The 21,806-nt window shown below is 40.3% G+C and overlaps 1 protein-coding gene across 11 annotated transcripts in view; it reads left to right on the top strand.

Annotated features, from left to right (window-relative positions):
- CELF2 (CUGBP Elav-like family member 2) overlaps positions 1-21,806 on the top strand; it is a 456,142-nt gene that overhangs the window by 301,571 nt on the left and 132,765 nt on the right. For 10 of the 11 annotated variants that reach the window (XM_039386308.1, XM_027728230.2, XM_039386268.1 and 7 more), the window contains one exon: positions 21,162-21,358. In XM_039386308.1, coding sequence (XP_039242242.1) covers positions 21,181-21,358 — 178 coding nt within the window. In that variant the 5' untranslated portion in view covers positions 21,162-21,180. Of the gene's footprint in view, positions 1-20,975; positions 20,999-21,161; positions 21,359-21,806 lie in introns of those variants that run through there. The other variant, XM_027728235.2, reaches the window with a different exon arrangement.

Here is a 21,806-nt window from a genome sequence, read left to right as displayed (position 1 = left end):
TAACCAGGAATAAAAGAACCAGTTCAGGCACTTAATATGTTTAAACTTCCTGATTATTTTGTTGTGGGATGGCAGGAATGTGGGACAAGTGAAAGGCCTTGAGTCTGAACCAGACCTGACACAGGAGATGGGTCAGATGGCAAGGCAGGAATGAGGCAGGCTCAGCTGACTCTGCATGGGAAACCAGGCACAGCTTCTGCCCTTTTCCCTCTCCATTCCCTAGAAAGCCAGTGCTGTGACAACATAACCCAAAACAGCAAAGTGAAGGGAGGTTGCTCCCTGCATCTCACCTTTTATCTTCCCTGGCCCACTGCAGGCAGTGGAGAGTTCAGTATCTGCGTGGTTTTCCTCTCCGAGGGAATCTCAGCAGTCAGGGAAACAATCTTAGCACTTCTAACACTAATGAAAGTTGAAGGCAGTAAACAAAATCATGGAGTAAATCATCCAGTGCTGACATGTCTTTTGGACAGCAAAGAGCCTTTCATTCGAAGATGTGAAATAACATTTCTGTCGTGTTTTTGCTAGTCTGATAATTAGAAGTGATTTAAAACGGCAGTGAAGGTGCCTCTAATGGGCACCTCATGGGTGTTAATAAAAGGAAGAATACATTAAAGGTAGTGATTTGTGATTGGGCTGATGGGGTTAATATTTTCTTAGAATATAGCCAGCCGTTTTTCTTCCAAGTAGCAATGTAATGTAATTATAAGTACCTTAGTAGATGGACTCAATTGCTCCTATCATGAAAATTAATTTCAGGATCATGCTGAGGCTTTCTTTCCTTTCTTCTTTATTTTCTGCACTGTGCAGGGGGTAGCAGACACATACAAATGAAATTACTTTTGAACAGACCTCACGGAGGCCTGGCCAGTTCCTATGAACATCATGGCTGGGCTTCGCAAACGAAGATTTGGGAAGGCTCTATCCACATTTGTTACAGGCACGCTGGTGGCTTATGAGGCCAATACAAGACAGACATATCCAATTGCAAAAGGCACAGCAGAAAGACTCCTTAGGTGGTGTATTCTGCAAGACACGGTTCTTTCTGCGTTGCCTTTTTTCCTCGAGGGTGATCCTGCGAGTGTTCTCAAAGGAGACAGCTGCGTTATAGATGGTGTGTCTCCAGGCCTCCCGATTGGAGGCCAGAGTAGACCAGTTATGGTGATCAATATGGCCAAGGCTGAGATGTTGTTTCAGGGAGTCCTTGTATCTTTTCTTCGGGGCTCCTCTCATGCGGCAGCCAGTGGCAAGTTCACCATAAAGTAGGATCTTAGGGAGGCAGTGGTCCTTCATCCTGGAGACGTGCCCTGCCCAGCACAGCTGTGTTCTCAGCAACATGGCCTCAATACTTGTGACTGCTGCTTGCTCTAGAACAGATGTATTGGTCACAAAATCTGACCAGTGGATGTTTAGGATTGTACGGAGGCAGCGTTGATGGAAGCGCTCTAGGAGACGCAGGTGGTGGCGGTAGATGACCCATGATTCGGAACCATACAAGAGAGTCAACAACACTATGGCTGCTCCTATGAACAACTGAAGTTGAAATCTATGGGAAAGGAGAGCATTTCTTTTTACATTCCTTTACATGTTTTGCACCTGTAAAACTCACCGGTTTCTTACATGCTCTTTCAAAGTTCTTGACAAAGCTAGACAGATATCTCCAAGTTATCAGAGGGAAAAGTGAGATATGCTGAATTTTCCCTATATGTTTCTCAAAAGTGACTGAGCAATGGTTACAGCTTCTCCAGTTAGTTTTGTCAAGCTTTATAATCAAGCCTCTTCAGCACAGGTAAATGTTCTTACTGTAGTATTTCTAAACACTCAAATACACAAATAATATTAATAATATTAGTCTTGAAAAACTTAATGAAATTAAATCAAATAGGACTCTCAGACTTTGCTCTGAAAACATACACAAATTTAGAAAGATATCAGCAACATGAAAGTGTTGGATTGATGCTGTGTGGTTTGAAACCTTAATTACCAGCACTCATTAGCAGATATACATCTGACCTATACAGATTTAAAGCAGCTAAAAATAAGCCTTAAACCCATGGAGGAAGAGTAATATATAACAGAATGAAGTAGTGAGTCTTGGTCTGTTTGAAAGGAGCTTGTTGCATACTTTTAAACCCAAAGCAGAGACACCCAGGGTCTGGGTTTGTAAGTGTGAAAGTGGGTCCCAATTTGAGCTGACGATGTAAATCCGTATTTGGGCAGAATTTCAATGGAAGGTTTTGTATCATTTGTATAGACTTTGCATTCTAAGAGAATTTGCTGTCTGTGCTTCCTAAGTATTAATATTTCTTTTTACTCTTACTGGGGACTATAAAGTGTTAATGAAAGAAAAAGAAAGTCTGGAAATTCCTTTCCAGAGAATCCTTTGCACGGTGAGGGAGGGAGAAGCACAAATAGACTTGCAAGTTGAGGCAGAACTATGCTGGAGTTCATCACTCCCCTTCCTTTGGTTTTCTGGAGAGGTACTTAATGGTGTTTGAACATGACTCTATAGTACCATTAATGTAACAATTTTCATTTATACAGTGCAACACCAGAAAGATAATCTCTGTGTTAAGTACGTTTCCTTTATAATCCCTGGAGAGTCAGAACTCTAAGAGCAAATATTGTATTTACCATAGACTGTAAAAAGGAAGAAATGAGGCTAAAATGCAAAGCAGCAGGGATAAAATAGAGTTCCTTTTGGATGTCTGCAGTGGTACTATGAATATATATATACTCACTGTTATGTTTTTTATATTACCTCTAATTTGAAATAAACAACATGATTACAGATTAGATCAATCATTGCTTCAGTATTTCTGGCCAAAGTAAGAAAAGCCTTGATGTGCCAGCTAACCGCGTAATCGAAGCAGAGATTGTTTCACTGCTGGTGATTTGCTTAAGGATTTTAATTTACAGTAATGAGTATTCTTCTCTGCATTGTAACCTGGCTCCCCATGTCTCCCTTTGGAAAACACTCACTGCTTGTATATACCAGTGGAATGATGATGCGAGGCACTAAACGACAAAATAGAGCAGTTGAGTGCTGCTGCCTGACGTCTCTTCCAGAATAGAACTGAGTGGGAAAATTGATGCCTAGCTGTCCTTACTTTGATTTGCACAGGAGCTCTGGTGGGAGCTCAGCCACTGGTGGGGACTGGGGGATATGGAAGTGGAGCATCTTTCAGAATTCATCAAGTGAACAGATAACCAGTGCACTCCAGAGGACAGCTCTGCCTTGGCTACTGGAGGGACTGAAGGATAAGATGACTTTTTCCTGCATCTGACTCATGTGTTTCTTCTTATGGAGTTAAACAGAGGACCAACAAGCGGTGGCAGCTGGAGAATATCACAGGTGCTTGAAAGCAATTTGACAAAAACAGTAAAGAGAAAAAGACATCAACAGTTTACAGCACATTTATTTTTGGGGAATAGTTATTCAGACTGGAAGAGAGCTGTTGGGAATCCAAGCAATGTACCAAAATGATAAAACATGATGCTAGGAGCCTGATGTACAAATGCTTTGAGTTGCTGCTTTTGGAATATTATCCAGAAATGATGCAGTAATAAGGGCCAGCTGCCATGGATGCCTTTCTTAATGGTGTATTTTTAGTGGAATCGTCAATTTAATGATGAACAAATACATTAAATGTAAATAAGAGGCGTGTTAAGGACAATTCAAATATAAATTATGGGGGGAAAAGTGTGAATACAAAGAGAAGTGGAGGAATAGGGGTAGTGTAAAGAAGAAAATGTGGTCAGACTTACAGAAACTTATTTGAATGTCCAGAAAAACAGGTTTGGTTGCCTGCTGCAGATGGACAAATGATGCCTTTTCCCTTCAATTCCCTCCAGGGAATGAAAGCTTTCCATGCTTTCAGTGCACATCTAAGGAGCTTGATGGGCTTTTTCTTTGAGGTGCCTGGAAGCCTCAGCCATATGTCAGGGTCCTCTTTCTTGTGGGCAGCTCAGTTGGTATTGAGAGTAAAAGTCTGGTATTCAGACTATTATTCCTGTAATCCAAAATTGGAGATTTTTGTGTCTGAATTTAGGGACTCCTGCAAACAACAAGGATTTTATTCTTCTTCTCAGGAGGCTGTTACTTAGGCTGCCACTGCTTGAAACCCATGCTTAGTTTGCTCGTTGATAGTTCAACAGTAATTGTATTTACGGTTCATTTTGCTTGGATGCTGGTGACTTTAATCTTTCCACAGTGTCACTGGTGCAGTTCAGCCCTGATGTACGTGTTCATTGTCCTGCTAAATGGAAAATCCCATTGCAGTTATGATTTCTGTCATCTGTAGGAGAGTTAGGAGGAAGCATGTCGTGGAGGTACTGTGGAAAAAGAGAGGGTGGTGTGAAGTACAAATACAGGTTGTGACCAAATCCTCAGTCTTGTCCACTATGTAACTGTAATTTAGATGTGAATCTGTATACATGAAACATTTAATCATATGGTGTACCTCTAATTGCTAAAAGTCAGGTATTGGTTATAGAAACACCAAAGTGTTGTGCAATACTACTGGAAGCTGAAATAGTCAGGCAAATCCAAGTAGCTGCAGTGTTACATACTTCTGTTTAATTTTTCAATGAGACATTTGGAACGACATCTTTTCTTTTATAAATGCCAAGGAGAAGGATTTTCATAGAAAGCATTGCAGAACAACACAAGTCATCCATTTCACAGGACTTTGCACCAAGTAGAAATATTAGTCAGCTACTCAGAGGGAAGTAGGGCAGATGAATTAAGTCTTCATTTCATTTTTATTGAGCTTTAGCAACTGAACTTTAATGCTTTTTAATTACATTCCTTACCTGGCTGGTGAGAGGGGCTGTATTAAACCACAAATACCATAACATCTGGGGCTCATTTGTTGCAAAATGAACACCATCTCCTTTAATTCCCTATTTGTCTCTCTCTCTGCTCTTACAATATTTGCCTTGTACTGATTCCCCTTGCTAATTGCAATCCATCCAGTGCTGTATGGGGAAAAAACTGGTTTAGTTGCATGATTTAATGCTTTTAAGTCATCTTGGCTTTGCTGACTCATTGGTCAACCTTGAAAAATCATAGCAGTGCAAACATTGCAATGCCAGCAGAGGACTAGCAGGTTGCGCAGGGGACTCTGTTACTGATTAGTGTCATTTTTTTTCTGAGTTGAAAGAGCTATTGTGTTTAAGGCCATGAGATTTAGAATTAGGAGTAATTAAAAACCAAGGCTGCTGTCTTTATATTTTTTTAAATATGAAGGGCCCCAGGAGTCTCTGTAGTCATTAGAAAATCCTATTCTCGTGCTAAGCCTGTCCTTATAAGCAGTTCTGTTGTTGGCTTTCCTGAATGTAAAGCAGGATCTTGTTGAGAGTGGATGATGAGAGGGGGCGAAATATTGTAAAGGCAGGGCAGAAGAAAAGTGTGTGTGTGTGTGTGTGTCTATGTGTGTGTTTGGGGGGCAGATATTTACTGGTTGCGTGGCTGCTTTGTAATGTGTCCTTAGCAACTGGCTTTCTACTCTTAATGGGAAAAAATAGATGGTGGGAAAGCATTCAAGGAAAGTGGGTCACATTTGATCCATGACCTAAAAGGAAAAGTGGGGGAAGGGAATAATCAGGTCAGATCATTAATGAGGTGAAAATTTACCCTTATAAAGCTCATTCATCGAACTGCGCGAAACTGCTGTTCTGGTGTCTTGGCTGTGTGATAGAAAACACAGCTCCCGCTCTCTCAAAACACAACAATTGCTCCACGGCTTTGTATTTTAAAAAAAAAATAAATAAATAAAAAAACAAGAAGAAAAAAGTTGTTTGTTTTAAACACTCTCCAGCAATACAATGATTAGACATGACAGTTTGGCTGTGGGGCCTTCCTTTCAGTTCAGGAAAATATAGAACAGAGCTGAGCTGTCCTTTCCTGGTAAAAATGAGGTCATTTGTAAAGCTTTGTGTACATTTCTGCAGCACTCGTGGAATAGAGCTCGCAAAACAGCTCTCCTGAAGCCTCAGTCCTACCTTCACCAATACTGCCATTTTTAAGAAACGCAGGCCCATTGACCACGAAAGATGAGAAATCAGAAGCAGTGGTTTAGACGAAATGACTCCTCAAGGATGTATAGTTTTGATTTAACTGTCAGGGGCTGCAGCCGTAAGTGCTCTGCCATTGCTGACTCCGAGCTTCTTACAGCTGTGTGTGGCTGAGGAAAAGCTCCTTGTAAACTGCTCCTCCTCCATGTGAGCTGTGTATGTGTTCTGAAATAAGCAAAACTATGCTGTCAGGCTTGATTATTCTCTCTGTTACATATACAAAGTATTGTATACATTATATTTGCTAATCCCTGTTGTTCATAAAAATGCCCCAGGCAATTAAGATTTATTGAATAATAATTTATTTTATGTAAAAGCTAATACTAATTTTCATACCCAACTATTTTTCTTCTACCAATCAAATGTTATGTAGCTGCTAATAATTCAAGGTAGTTTTAATTAATGTCTCAGCAAGTGGATTGCAAGTCTGCTGAAGAATGCATCATTGAATTAAATAAGAAGGGATAGCAAGGGATCTACTGGATAAATGCCTGGAAAATATGGACTAATGCGAGATGCGAGCTGGCACATCAGAAATGCATTCTCTTCTACCTTGCAACTTCAGGGAATACATTCCCTTTCTGTCCAGGAAACCCTTGATGTTAACCCCCAGATTCTCTGACCCTTCTTAGTAAACAGTGACTGTTTCAGCCAACTGTGCTAACATTCAGTCCAATCACAGAAAGATGGAAGCAGAGAGAATTAAAGAAGCATTCCAGATCCTGGGCTCATTAATGAAGATGCTTGATAGGGTTAGGGTAAATTAAAAATCCCTGATTTTGTACACTAAGTGAACTCAGACCTGCAGTGTCCACTTGTCCCCTTTTTTTCTTAACTGTGTATTAAAATAGTCTGAAAGTGTGTCATGTTTCCTATTATATGAAAATAGTAGGAAAACATCTGGGCTTACTAATAAAATTAGGTCTGCTACTTAGAAAGCAGGCAGCATTGTTTGGGGCCTCAGAGATGCTCCTGCAATGCAAATAGTAATAGTGGCTCTGAAAAGTACTTTACTTCTGCTGTATTACATAATTTTTAAACACTGCTTCTTTAATAACATAATGGTTCAATGTTTATATAGTGCTTTCCTCTGAGTGTTTTAGAATTTTTCACTGGGATGGGATCATAATTCAAAGGTGAGGGAGATAAGCACAGCAAAGGGAAGAGACTTATGAGAGAGTGAGGCTGAGAAACAGCTTTCTCTGTTACATAGTTCTCTGCTCTTTACCATTAGACACACTCCCCAGCTTTGTTCTTCTATTAGATTTTGTCTTCTCTGAAGGATGGTTATAGCAAGAAAACTGATTTGCCTTAAAATAATCTGTAAGTAATACCCCTCTCAATGAATTTGAAATTGCTGGAGTGAAGCTCTGTGTCAGGTGTTCAGAGCTGACCTGCTGCCCGGCTGGTCACTGTCTATCGTGAGTGACTGTGCAGGCACAGGGTACAGATATCCTTCCCTTCTTTAAACCAAAATGAGCACAAATCCACAGCTCTCCAGTGGTGGCAGTCAGAATGAAAATTCAGGCTTCATGGTTTTTTTCTCCATATCTCTTACTTACAGTGACAAGCCCATCAGGTTCAGCCTTCAGATCATTAAAATAAATGTTCGTATTATAAACCTCATATTTGGTTCCTGGATTCCTCTTGGTTTCTTGTATCAAGCGATCGAGACCTGTAAGCTTCAAGTCTGTATTCTCCCATTGGCAGCATCCTGGTCCCTCCACCTGCCCTGGGGCAGGTTTCTTCCCTTTTTCCATCTGTTGAGCGAAGGTGCCGATGACCGTACAGAGAGGGGTTACGTGGAAAAACAGTTGGAATAGGGCTAGAGATCTTAGGGAGCCACATGGTGTTACTAATCCTCCAGCTTTCCAAAGACTTGTCATCACAAATAAGAGTTTTCCACTTTCAGGGGGAGGAGGGAAGGAGAAAAAAGAGGGGAAGAAATTAACCCTGTGGTGTGATGACAGAGAATTTTATAAATCACACTGCGTTTCACACTGCTGCTGACAGCCAGCCAAACCTGAGCTGGCCGAGTTTCCACAGGTCAAGTATGTTACAGGGAGCTTAAAAATACACCCACAAGTGTTTAACTACCTTTTCTCTTGCACAAGGGTATTGGAGTTAAGAATCTTTGCAAATTATGGGGTGGTCAAAATTACGTGGATGTCATTCCTATTTTTACCCATCTCCTCCTTTCCCACTTCTTTTGTAAAAGTGCCAGCAAGTCCCTAAGACCTGGGTTCATTTTTGCTTGTGAATGAAACCTCCAGAGCAAATAATAACCCACCGGGATAACCTTTTGTCCAAAGGGTACAGTTAAGAAGTTATCCTTTTAAATTCCTGCTAGAGGTATTTAAGATGACCTTAAAAACATAGGTTTTGGCAACTTTTCAAGCTATATTTTCCTTTCCATTTGGCAAAACAGATCTAAATGGCAGCCCTCTCCTGTTTTCCCCATGCTTCTTTTACATAAAGTGCCCTGCAAACTCAGAAGATGGAGATCTATCTTTTAAGGCAGAAGTGTCCCCATAAATGACTGCCATATGACTTGGGAACTGTGTGTGTTAGGGCATGTTTTTGTTGGCATTTTTCGTGGTATGTTTATTAGGAAAATTTAAACCAGTTTTTCTCATTTTGTTTGTTTGAATGATGCCTTTAAAGGGGGAGTTGCTCCTTTCCTAATTATGTGTAATTGTTTATTTTCTTGCGAGCTTCAAAAGAACAATGCAACCACCAGAGCAAAATAACTTTTTTTGCAATAATAGAGAAAAAAAAAGAGACTAAATAAAATCTTATACTCTAGTGAGAGTTTATTTTAAAAACTCAGATTTGTTGTTGACTACTTGTATACCAGTGCTATTAGCCTTTTAAATAACAACTCTCTCTTTGGATGTCAAAGTATAACTGTTGGTAACCCAAAATTACAAAGGAAAATGAATCCTTTGAAGATGTTAGAACACACATTGCAATGGAATTTAGGGATTTCAACAAGTGAAAAATTAAGACAATTTGGCCTGTTTTGCAGTGCATACAAGACAGTGCTTTCCAGCCAGCACAAGTGTTTTTTTCATTAAAAACTGCTGAGCATTGTGCCTTCACATCCAGTTTCTCTTCTTTAATCTACGTATCATGGTTGCGTGTATGGTTAGTGGTATGTCTGGTGGGACCTCATTCTGCTACCCTTTGGGGCTGCTAGAAGCATGTACAACTTGCCCATCTGAAGCTGAAGCCAGGCTCCAGTTTTACTCTTTATTCTGTCTTCCACAAAGCTGGTAGAAGTGCTCCTACATAGAATCAACTACCACTAATATTAGGTTTCAGAGGTTTTCCCCCTCCCCCAAGAATCACTAGAGTGAGTTATAAGTATGTTGAAACTCACTGGGGAAAATCACTTTCTAACTATTGACATTTTAGTAGCAATCTAATGAGGTACTTAGATTTTTCTAGTATGTTGTATTGAGGAGTAGTTAGAAAAGATTCAGAAAAGGGAAGCTTTTAGATTTTTTGTAAGCTTCTCTGTAATACAACTTCAAAAAAACCCACCTCTATTGATTTTGTTGTTGTCCAGCAATCTGATCAGAGCTGAGGTCTGCTCTGAAGAAAGACTGGGCACTTTTCCAACTCGCTTTTCTGCCCCCAAAAACCTGTGTGGACAAAGATGACTCCTCCCTGAAGAACTGGGAAGTGTTTTCCAGACAACATTCCTGTTTTCCTTTACTAAAGGCCTATATTTTCCATCTAAATGGCAAAGCCAGCTTGTCTCCTGCCCTGCATGCAGATCTTCAGCTGAGCTACAGTTTCATGAGATTATTTATCCCAGTAACATTCAAGAGCTTTCCCACAATTCCCAAAGTTTTGCCTGCCCACATACTTTACCCTCAAGCCCTGGGAAGGATAAAGATTTTCTTCTTTGTTTGCTTGTAAGTTTAAGATTTCACCCTCCTCTGCCACTGAACCAAGCCTGATCCTGATTTTCAGCTTCTTTACTTTACCTGTAGCCCCTCTAACACCGGATTAATACCAGAACCCTCTTTTCCAAGGCACTAGACAGGAGGATTGATTCTACCTGAAAGAGTTAGAAGGCAGGCAAGGGATTAAAATTCCCAAGACTGAATAGTGGGGTGAGAAGAGATGGGACCAACCTCTAGTACCTCTTGCATGTCCAACCAGAGGCAATACCACCTCGTGAATAGGTACTGAACATCTTAGCACGTTTTATCCACCTGCAAAAATTGCCATGCGGTCCTGTGGGGTGGGATTGCCTTACTCCTGCCCTCTTCCACTGCCAGCATGAACCCTCAAGCACAGGAATAGCCAAACTCCTTCCCCTGGCATGGTGGAAGTTCATCCTGCCCAAATAAAGACCTTGATTTGTTGAAATAAAGCAGAATAGGCTGCTTTTCCCTCTGTGCTGTAGAAATCAGCTTTGTCACCCCTTTGACCTCCAGCTCACCAAAACCTTTCCATCTGTGGAAAGAAAAAAAAAGTTAGCTACAGCCCTTCACAGCTGACTGGCGGCTCCTCCAGGTTTTACAGGCTTGGTTAGCACAGAAGCAGGTCAAGACCACACCGTGCTGTCATCTGAAGTGCCCACGGTGGTTGCCCCGGCAGTATCACGTTAAACTCATCGCGTATCAAGACGTGGTGGACCAGCCGCCCTGATCCGAGCACGTCCGACACCCGAGAGCTCCCGTAGCCGGGGCCGTGTTTGTGTGTAGGCTGTTAGTGTTTCCACTGAGGTCGGCATCTTTCTAACAGCTCGCTGCAGCTGGATCTGCGCATTGTGGAATCAAAGTGCCTGGTGAAGCAGATCCTCCCAGCCTCGCGCTGCGAGGGAACAAGAGCCACACCGTGCAGAAGGGTGTCTGCGCGTGTCAGCAGAGTGCCTTTTCAGCCTGAGAGCTGAGTGCAAAGATTTCTGAAGAGGAATCAGGCAATTAAATTTTGAATCCACATCTTCCTCTGTTTTTGTTAGGAATTCGTGCTTTCAGATAGATGCAACGTTCCGTCGTGTGTCTCGTATCATCTGTATACACAATTTCATTTTTGTTTTTTAATATTGTCTTTCCCTGTTGTTGGGGTTTTTTCCTTTCTTTTTCTGGACAGGTTATACATATGCTAATAGAAATATGCGTATTACTTGAAGCATAGTTCTGCTTGTCAATGAAGCTTCATTAACACCGTTATCACTGCCTGACATTTATCTTATAATTTTCCAGAGTTGACTGTTACATCTCCATGGAAACCCAAATTGCAATTGAAACAAGTGAGATAATAAAGGCATCCACAGAGGATTGACAGTATGCAAGCCCACAGTGTTTGCAGGCTACATTTGTTTATAGTTCCTTAGATAAATCCCTTGCAGTGGAGATTTTTATTACCTGTCTCCTATCTTTCTATGACTACTGCTTATTGCAAGGTTTAGAGCAATGCTTTTTTTATTTTCCTTTTTAATTAGAGCAATAAATTTTATTGGACTCAGCAAGGGAGGCATTGAAGATGTAAATTCTAGAGTGATTTTTCTGGGATGAAATGTGAACCTTTTTATATATGATTTTGGCACTATAAAGACTAAGGCATTCCTATGTTGATTTGGGTTTTTTTTTGAAGGAGCCAAAACTTACAATTACGGACTCTTTTGATTTGCTGACTCTTTCAGTATGCAAGAAGGATCTCTTTTTTCTATACCTAAGGACTTGAGCTCTCTTAAGTTCGTGACTCTAAATCAATTTAGATGGTGCCTCAAAGCATAGAGTCATGAAACTGGAGTGGGTCCAGAGTGAATTAATCTGAAATTAATTTGATTTTGAAAGGCTCCATCTGGCTGTGTTTGGAAAAGGCATTTAGACAGATATATAAACAAATGATCATCTGTATTCTATATGCCAGATGTGGTGTCAAAAAAATGAAGAAATGGCTTAAAAAAAAAAAAAAATCAGCTGAGGGGGATTTTGCTATAATGATGCTCAACTTGTTGAAATCACAATTGCATCACGCTTTGGACAATAATCTTTTCTTACATTCAGATTTGTAAAAGGAGGGAGCATGGGTGAGCTTGATAGGATTTTTTGTTTAAAGTAAGAAAATTGAATGTCACAGCTTGCTTTAATGGTCTATTTGAGATCTAACCAAAACTGGATAAACAGAATTGGCTGAGCCCTTAACACAAGCAGGGCTGTGATCATCCATTCCCTTTCTAAGGAAGCTATTTAGGTAAAGTAGTCATGTCAGGCACGAGCTGTTGGCCTCCCTCTCTTTGGACATGGCTTTTGGGCCCATAAAAATCACTCCCTGCACTTTGTGGAGCTCAGCTGGGTCTGAGCATGTGTGTACACACGTGGATGCCAGTCTTGGAATAACACTGGACTTTAAATTACTCCTTGCAATAATCGGTTGATTTTAGCCCACAGAAATGGCTGCATTTCAAAACTAATGTTTGCAGAACACCTTTCCCATGCCCACCATCCCTCCAACTCCAGGACACTGTTTGCCATAAACTAGATAAGCCCTTGCAAACCTCATAAGAACTTGCACGTAACTGCCAGCCTGGGTATAAAACTTGCTGAAATAGTCACGTCATTAATTATCAAGTAAAAAAAAAATAAATATTTGAAGTCTTCACTGCTGCCTTTGAAGTTTTTTTGAGGGCAAAGGAAGAAGGGAATTGAGTAACAACTTTTTAAATTTGGAGCAGTAAGTGTTTGGAATGGGGAGAGAGAGACTGAGGTTGTTGACAAGAAAACAGATGGTCCTACGTGTCCTGAATTTTAAAAGCTTGGTGCTATTCTAATTCAGTTGTTGACATGTCACAAATATATAAGCATTTGGGTGTAATCAAATACTGTTGTGCTTTTTTAAAAAATTATACCGATAAATGTTTCCTGCCACACAGAAAGAAGTTTGCTTCACTGCAAATGTGTGTAATCAGTAAAGCAAGACATTAATAATCCACACCATTAATACTGAGCAGTCAGCTACTTCAGTCTCAGCTTCATGTGAAAAATTGTATCAATCGATGCTCCAAAACTATAATGTAATTGTTCAAGCACATAAGTGCACTCTCGTGTTACTGTCCAGCTTACAGTGATACAGAGAGAACAAACCCCTTTGCAATTAAAGCCCCTTTTAGACACAGCACAGATATTAATGCAAAAGGTCAGCCTCTGCCCAGAGAGATTACAAATGAAAAAGTTGTTGAGGAGCACAGGAAGAGTGGAACAGTAAGTTGCAGTACTTGCCATGATACAAGTTTGTTTAGACACAGGAAACTGAAAGAGGGCAGGTTTAGATTAGATATTAGGAAGAAATTCTTTATTATAAGCTCGACGAGATACTAGAACAGGTTGCCCAGGGAAACTGTGGCTTCGCCGTCCCTGGAGGTGTTCAAGGCCAGGGTGGACGGGGCTTTGAGCAACCTGGTCTAGTGGAAGGTGTCCCTGCCAATGGCAGGGGGTTGGAACTAGATGGTCTTTAAAGTCCCGTCCAACCCAAACCATTCTGTGATTCTATATCTTAACTCTTGTGGTACTTTTCTTAGAAATGCACCTACGTTTCACCTGATGAAGTCAGAACCAATCTTGTTTGAGTTTAATATATGGAACGAGTTCTGCCCAGAAAGCAAAAATTAATTTTTGGGTGGTTACCTAAGCTGAGCTTTATGTTGCAGAATATTATCACTTGGTAGACCTCATCAAACCTTGAACTAGTTATATTCCCAAGCCTATAGGAAGAACAAAACTTGGAGGTTACATAGCCTCTTATTTTATATCTTCAGGCACTTTATTTTTATCACATATCCCTAGAAATTTGTGATCCTTATCCATACTTGAACAAGAGGGGAAACAAATCCAAAAGTCAGGGGTGGGGTAGGGTGGGGTGGCTTTTGCTTTCTTCAGCCATTAAAGGGCAGGTGTCTGTCACTAGCTGTTGAGCTTCTACTAATGTCAGTTTAGTAAAGTCTGTAAGCCACTGTAGGCAAATCCTTAAAGATACTGAAAATAGACCATTGTAAGTTTTATCAGCATAAACAAAAAGCTGCCCAGTTCAGATCTGTGCAGATGGTGTGTTTAATTGTTTGCTTCTGCTATTAGATGAACTAGCAATGATATTTAATTGGTTTCCAAAATAGAAGACTAAAAAAACAAACCTCTTCCCCTCCCTGTTTGTTTTCACTTCTGCACTCGTTCACTCTTGTTTACATATATTTTAACTTGTATGAGTTGCTCCACTCACAGCACATACACATCATTAAGCAGTAGTGCATGTTCTAAAAAATAATTTGCTTGATAGGTCCATACAGCAGAAGTAAGAGTTGAGACAGGTCTGAGACACAAAGAACTTCTTTTTTATTTTAAGATGTGTTTGCACGTAAGTGGGTTTTGAAGGTGTGATGTAACAGATGCACAAAGCTTTGGCAAAGTTACTGTTGTTAACTCTACGGTTCTAGAAAGCATTATCTACAGCAGGACATTAAAACAACATCATTTGGTAGGTTTAAACATGTGTGCAAGGAGTATCCAGGGTTTAGGTTGAAACCCCAGCCTTAAATCAAACTCGTGATGGAGGGGGTGCAGGAACACAAAGGCTGACCACCTGAAGAGGCACCAGCCACTGGAGGTGAATGTTTAGTTTTGGTGAGCAGAACACTGAGGGCTGATTTTAGGAATTCACGAAGCCCTACAGCACAGAGGAGGGTATGTGCTCCAGTGTACACCTCCAGCTGAAAAGGGAACTGCATTTTAATGAGGCTCTTACTATGATTTCCTTTTGTATCCTTGATTTCTTCCTGTGATAGTAGTGAGGAATCTGCATGTATACCTCTAAGAAATAACGTGTTTTATCTCAGGTGGGCTCAGCTCTCTTCTGATGTTTTTCTAGTATGCGTTTTGTTTGGTATTTTTCCCAATTCATATTGCCCTTAGTATCATGCAGTCTGACCTATCTGCTTGAAAGGCAACTTCCCTCTGCTGCTTCTTCTCCCAGCCCAAATTTACTTCCCGTCAAAACATTTTCAAGGTAGGAAATTTTTTTTCCCATCACATTTCCAAATCTTTTTTCCTCTGGGACAAGATGCCTCCTCCTTATCTTACCTAAAATTTGCATTTGAGACATTGAAGTGATCACACATACTGAATTTGGAATTAATCAGAAAACAAGTATTTCCTATACTAATAATGGTTTGCCATGGTTTGTATTCCCTAATATACGTAGAGAGTTAGCAAAGCTGAGCTACAAGTAATCACTAATTTCACCAGGAAAATGATTGTGAATTTTAAATTATCAGGGCAGTAAAAAGGAACCCATTGTCTTAAGAAAAATTACACTTTTACAGATAATTTCTGCCAACATGGAGGCAGCACATGAAAAAACATCTTTGAATTTACCCTTAAGTGCTTACACAAGCACTTGAGTATTATTAGATGCTGAGAAGAATAAAATCTGAGCATTGTATGTCAGGTATTAAAAGCCATCAGGATTTTCATGTAGTTAGCGTGTGTGTGAGTGCAAGTGCGGTTGCTCTCTGCTGGGTGGATGAAGAATTGCTCAGCTCTTTGTTAAAGGCTTTATGGGGCTATAAGATGGATTGCAAGTCTTACAGCTACTCAGTTGTTAGCCCTGCCATGGGTGCAGGGAAGCCTGGGGAAAATTATTTCATAGACTTTACTGCCTGCATAGGACTGAACATCCTGCCATATATGAGTTTTGTTCGTTGGGCGTGATGTCAGGGTCATTTAGGAACTGCAGTTCTGGATATGTCTTACTTAATAATAATTATTAGCGTTATTAGAGTGTAATAGTTCTGCCAAAAACTGTACAAGACACTACAGTAGAAGCAGTTAATGATTTTTGAAGCATCATCTTTCCTTTGAGCTGCTTTTGAGCAAGTGTGCTGTGAAAATGCTGATGGGCCAGAAAGCATCTGGAGATGACTTTTTTTATCCCCCCCAAAAAACCACAGAGACATGGTCATTTACGGCTTAAAAATGTTGCACAGCTTCTTTTTTCTGTTTGTCAGAGGTTCTGGCCCTTGTTTTGCTGGCCAAAATCCAATGTAGGTAATTACCTTCTGTGTCTATAAATCGCAACCCCCTGCAGTTTTCAATTGGGTACGGTATTGTTCTACCCTTCCTGGCTGAAACTGTTGTGCGATAATGCTCCATGTCATTAAACAGCTGCCGTCTGTCACCTTATGATGAAGTCATTCCTCTCTAAACAATGAGTTTATAAAGCCCTTTTGGGTCCTTCCAGATAAAATTTGCTCGTAAACCAGCAATTATGATCTTTGGAGTACGGTAAGGTGATGCTTGGTTGTGTCTCTTGATAGCAGTCGGAGGCCTTCGAACGGATGTTGTCTCTTTTTTCAGCTTGTGTGGTATCCTGGCAGTGATACCTTGGCTCAGATGTAAATACTTATTACTGTAAAACCTTGGTGCCTGCAAATGCCTCAGTGCTGGGGTGGATTTAGTTGTCTTTACACTTAGAACCTGCTTGTTATCACGTTCTTGTTCTGTTGGCTCAGATGTCTTAAAGCGTAGAACACGAAAAAAGGCAAATCCCCAGCAAAATGATAAAACCACTAAAATGGGAGGAGGGTTGCAACATGAATTAACCAAAAAACAACAACGTGAAGGTTCTGTGTTGGGTTAAAAATAGATTTGAAAAACAGGTCTCATGTAAATCTGTTTGGTCCCTGTTAACAGCTGTTTTTCAGCACCTGGTTTGACACCGAGGTCATTAATGGAAGTGAACGTGGATTAACACCAAAGCTCTTAACGGTGATGAATTTAAGAGAGTCCCTTTTGATCCAGACATTGTTTCTGAAGGCTCCCTCTCTGTCTTTAGTGGCCAGTTCACTTTTAGCAGTCTTGCAGTAATTACAGGCATGAATGGAAGAGACAGAGAAGGCATCTACCAGGTTTTTCCAGTGCTCCTGCTGAAGCAGCAGGGATATTAAAACAATCTCTAGCTCCTCAGGAGTGGTCCTGTCAACTTGCTGAAATGATGGAATGGTAGTTAGGTTATTAGAAGGAAAATTGGCACAAATTGAGAGAGAAGATGCTCTGGCAGCAACCACAAGCAGCCAGCGACTCAGTGGCTTAATCTCTGCCCTCAGGCTGCTCTCTACGATATAGATGACACCTTGTCAGTGAAGATGATGTGCTGGGTCACCCCTGAGTCCAATGGGCTAAATTGGCCATGGAGGGAAGGATTGCTACAATGTAGAGCCAGCAAACCACATAATCGAATTTTTTCCCCCTTTTTTTTTTTTTTTTAATATGTGTCATCATTTGGGTACTGACAGTAATTGTCAAGGGATCCCATTCTCATTAGTGTCCCCAGACACAGCTATCTCTGTACGCTCGTGCTTTCAAGAAATAGTCCTAAACTTTCACAAGGTCTGCTTTGCTTCTTTTGGAAAGTTTTATGCATAGTTTCTCTTTTGCCTTGTTATTTCTTGGGTACAGGAGAAGGGGAAGATGGGGGAAGGTAGAAACCGCTTCCTCTGAGAGTCATTGTGTTGGCAGAGAGAAGTTAGTAAAAACCCTGCAGCTGTTGGTGACCAAGAGGTCTTAGTGCAGAGCAGTAATGTCTGTTGGGTGAAGATGAAGACTGGGAGAGGATAAGGGACTTCATCTTTAGCAGAGATTATTTGCAAGGGATCAAGGATATTTGAATGGATCTTGTATTGACCCAACAAGTTCTGTGACAACTGAACCATCAGGCAGGTGTGGTGTATAGTTTTGTTACTCAGTGGAACTTTCAAGTACACTGCAGGGATCAGATCCATAGAATCTATAAAACTGGGGTGGTTTTTTTCCATTGTTATCTCTCTGTTGTTTTATTCACTAGTTTAGTTTGACTGCACTGGCTCTAATCCTACAGCTACTGCTGAAGCTGGGTGACGATGCTACTGAAGTGTCATTGCTGCAAGTGTTCATGAGCTCCTCAAAATCCCAACAGTGAGACTTGCATTATCCCTCTGAGGTGCTTGAGAGCCTTAGTTTGCACTGAAATCAAAGGAAATGCAATTTAGGAAGGAGCCCAGCTGTGCTTGTAGAAATGAGTGCCCTCTCTGTGGCCTGAACTTGTCTATCAACCCCCCAAAATGTTGGCAGCTCAGTCAAACCCCTACTTGTGGTAGAAAAGTATTATAAAGAAAAGTTTAAATTGTGCTTCTTTTTTTCCTAGATCTGCAGGAGTTAGTGGATTGACAGAGCTGTCAGTGGATGGCGGAATTTAGTCCAGAGAAGTTTTAATGATTTGCCCAAGTTAATGCAGGCAGTGAGTGACAAAACCTGTCCTCTGGAGTTATGCGTATGGTAGCCTACTCCTGGATCAGAGCCTTTAACCATCTTTATCCAATAAAGCATTTAAGGAATATGATCAGTTCAGTTTTGGTTCCAAAAAAATAGAAAAAGAGCTGAAGCATTTTGTGAAATTAGAAGAGATCTTGGCCTGTGCCTAAATCTGTAGCTCAAAGCAAGAACTTGATGCAGTTGGGGTCATTAACCTGAGAAAATAGGTACAAATAAGTGTTTGGCTTTGTGGTTTCCTAAAAATTGGCTGATTAGCAATGGAAATTGTGGGGCTGCTTGTGGTAAAGGTGGTTTTGGTAAAGGAAAAAGCACAGGAATTAACTTGTTATTTTTTATTAAACATTACCTTAGCTGTAATTTTGTGCTGAAGTAGCAATTATGTATGAATTTCTTAGAGAAGGGATCCAAGAGAAAGAATAGATGAAGGGCATAATTTTAAAATGAACTCAATTCATTTTGTTAATGTAAACAACACAGAGTATAAATGAAATGAAAAGTGAAGCCAATTTCTGAAAAAAAAATAGCTGACCAAGGCCAGGGCAGAGTTGAGGGCTTTACCAAGCTTCTACCTTTTCCTGTCTTTGCAGGTCCAAAATAATGTGAAAGCATTTTCCCTGGTTATTTTAAACTATGGGTCAGGGATTTTTTAACCTCTCTGCTAGGGTTTTTTTTTTTTTGACAGATTGGGTTTTACATAAAGGAATAGGAATTCAAAAGAAATAATGGAGTAATTTTCTAGAGGTTTGTGCCATGTAGGTGCTTACTGAAAGTCTTGAAAGTTGTTCCCATGGAGCATCATTCAAGTGAGTCAGTCAAGGTTTTTCTGTTTCTTGGTGGTTGGGGTGGAGATGGTTCTTTGGATGGTTGGTTTGCTTTGGCTTAAGTGTTTTGTATGTATGGAAAATGCACTTTCTAAAGCCTGGAGAAATCATTATATCTCCAGGTGTACTTGTGACCTGTAGAACTTATTCAAAATGAAGAGCATTTGTAAGTTGAGAGGGTATTTGTGCATGAAATGTGATATAAAAGTTTGGACCAAATCTTTGAGTCTCTTACTCAGGTAAGACTCCCACTAGAATAAACAGGATTTTTAGCTATTTATGAGTGTGATAAATGCTGTTGTCTGCTGATCCATGTTAAAAACACTTCACAAGCGATGATCAAACTTCTTGTTGTTGGTTTAAAATGTGCCTTTAATATAACTTTCTCCTTTCCACCGTAAGCAGGGAAAGTGCTAAAGTTAATATGGGCATATTAATGTGTTTAGGTGAATTATGCTTTCAAGGAGATGAAACACATGAAACTAAATAATTTGTCTTCACACCGGTTATAGCTGTGAGACAGGGGAATTACACAGGGTTGTTTTCTCCTTGCCATTCTTAGATTTTTTTTTTTTTTTTCACGTGTAAAATATGATTTTTCATCTGGTTGTGCAGATTTTGAGCTCTTCCAAGTCCTCCGGTGGGCATTCACTCCTGAACAATCATCAAACAGAGAAATTGTAATTAAAGCCAAATTTTTTTGAAGTGGCAGGTGGCTTTGAAATGCCTGAATTCTGCCATGATCAACTTCTGACACTGCTGCACACAGGCCATTTCCCCCCTGTCCCCAGTGGAAAGATGGGAAGGATGCTCAAAAAGTCGCATCTCATTACTGTTCATTCTTTAAACTGAAACATCCAAAAATTATCAGCACTTACGGGATCCCTAGCCAAGTAATTAGTTGAAACTACTGTCCTTAATTATCAATAGTGACATGAGTTTGGTAGGCGGGGTTGTATTTTTCTTTTGTTCAGTATTTAAAATTATTTCTTTTCCATATAAGAGTATGACCCTTCCTAAACCATAGTCTGTCATTTGTCTCCCAGATCAAATTATTTTTTGTTACTAAGTTCTTTTCCCCTGCAAAAGTGTGTGGTTGTTTTGAACTTGGATGTAGCATGTACATCTGGATATCAGATAGGGTAAGAATTTACAGGGGGTGAAAATGTTCAAAATTTTGATCTCCTTTGGCAGGGAGAAAAAGTTTTTGAAGCAGTATTTTAATTTTCACAACAAAGTAGGCAATTTTACCACTGTCTTCTCTTTTTGAATTGTGCTTTTTTTTCTTTTTTTTTTTTTTTATGGCAGCAATAAACAACATGATTTAAACTGGAGCACTCCAGACTGCTTTTCCTTTTGAAAGAGCGTAGGCAACTAATCGGCAGCAACCAGCCACATAGCTGGAGTGTTTTCCATTCTAGGCAATATCATACTAATTTGATGCACACATGGATGCTTCACACAATCTGCAGATTCATCGCTGGCATCTTGCATTAGTCATCTGACAGATTGCCAAGTGTTTCATATTCCTTTCATGTGACTTTATTACAAACACACACACACACACACACACACACACACACTGCCTTGTTTCTGCCAGTAGCCAGTTTAGTGAGAATTCACTGCAGTTCTGTTTACAACAGCCATAGACAGAAATCTGCACTTACTTGCAACTATCGTCTGCTTTAAAATGCAAACGTCCCGGGTTGTGTTGTGCCGCTCTCGTCTTATATAATGACATTAAGTAGCAGCCTGCAGAGAAAACCAGACTCAATGAAAAATGTAATAGCATTGTTTTTTGTTCGTAATACTTATGCTATTAATTAAATACTGATTTTTTTTTTCTTCTTCGTGCCAATTGACATCATCTTCTGCATCTAGTGCACATGAAAACTGCGTAGTCTCCTAACTTGCCTTCTTTTCAATCTCCTTTTCCACTTTCTAGTAACGGCACAGCTAACAAGATGAATGGAGCTTTGGATCATTCAGATCAACCAGACCCAGATGCCATTAAGATGTTTGTTGGACAGATTCCCCGTTCATGGTCAGAAAAAGAGTTAAAAGAACTTTTTGAGCCTTATGGAGCTGTCTACCAGATTAATGTTCTCCGAGACAGAAGTCAGAACCCTCCCCAAAGTAAAGGTACAGTAGTTGTGCTCTCTTTGCTTTCAGTTTGTTTGGTTTTCCGATGATCTTGCTTGCCTTCAGCATTTCCAAAGAGGTTTGCATCTGGGCTGTCTGTTTTGTAGTATTCTGTGTTGAGCTATGCAGCAGTCCTAAGAGGAGAGGACTCCTGAATCCTATCAGATACTGTCTTCCTCCTCTTCTTAAATTGCAGTTTAATTGTCTGTTATCTGGAAGCATACACTCCAACTGTGCAAAAAATAACAAAATATTGCTGTTCTTGTTTAAATTATTCTTGCCCAGGAACATGGAAACCTGAGCATTTGCCTCCCAGGATTAGCTCATGAAAAATATAATTTTCTGTTTCCTTTCGTTTCCTCTCTTTGCACCCCAGGTGGGAATTATTTTAAGGATACAAAAGGGAGAAATTATAGCAGTGGGCTCTTGCTACGTCACTGCTCCAGAA

The sequence above is a fragment of the Pipra filicauda genome, unplaced genomic scaffold (genome assembly GCF_003945595.2).
Source record: "Pipra filicauda isolate LSUMZ 115617 unplaced genomic scaffold, ASM394559v2 scaffold119_size3216105_pilon, whole genome shotgun sequence".
Taxonomy (NCBI): domain Eukaryota; kingdom Metazoa; phylum Chordata; class Aves; order Passeriformes; family Pipridae; genus Pipra; species Pipra filicauda.
This window is presented reverse-complemented; position numbering and strand designations above follow the sequence as displayed.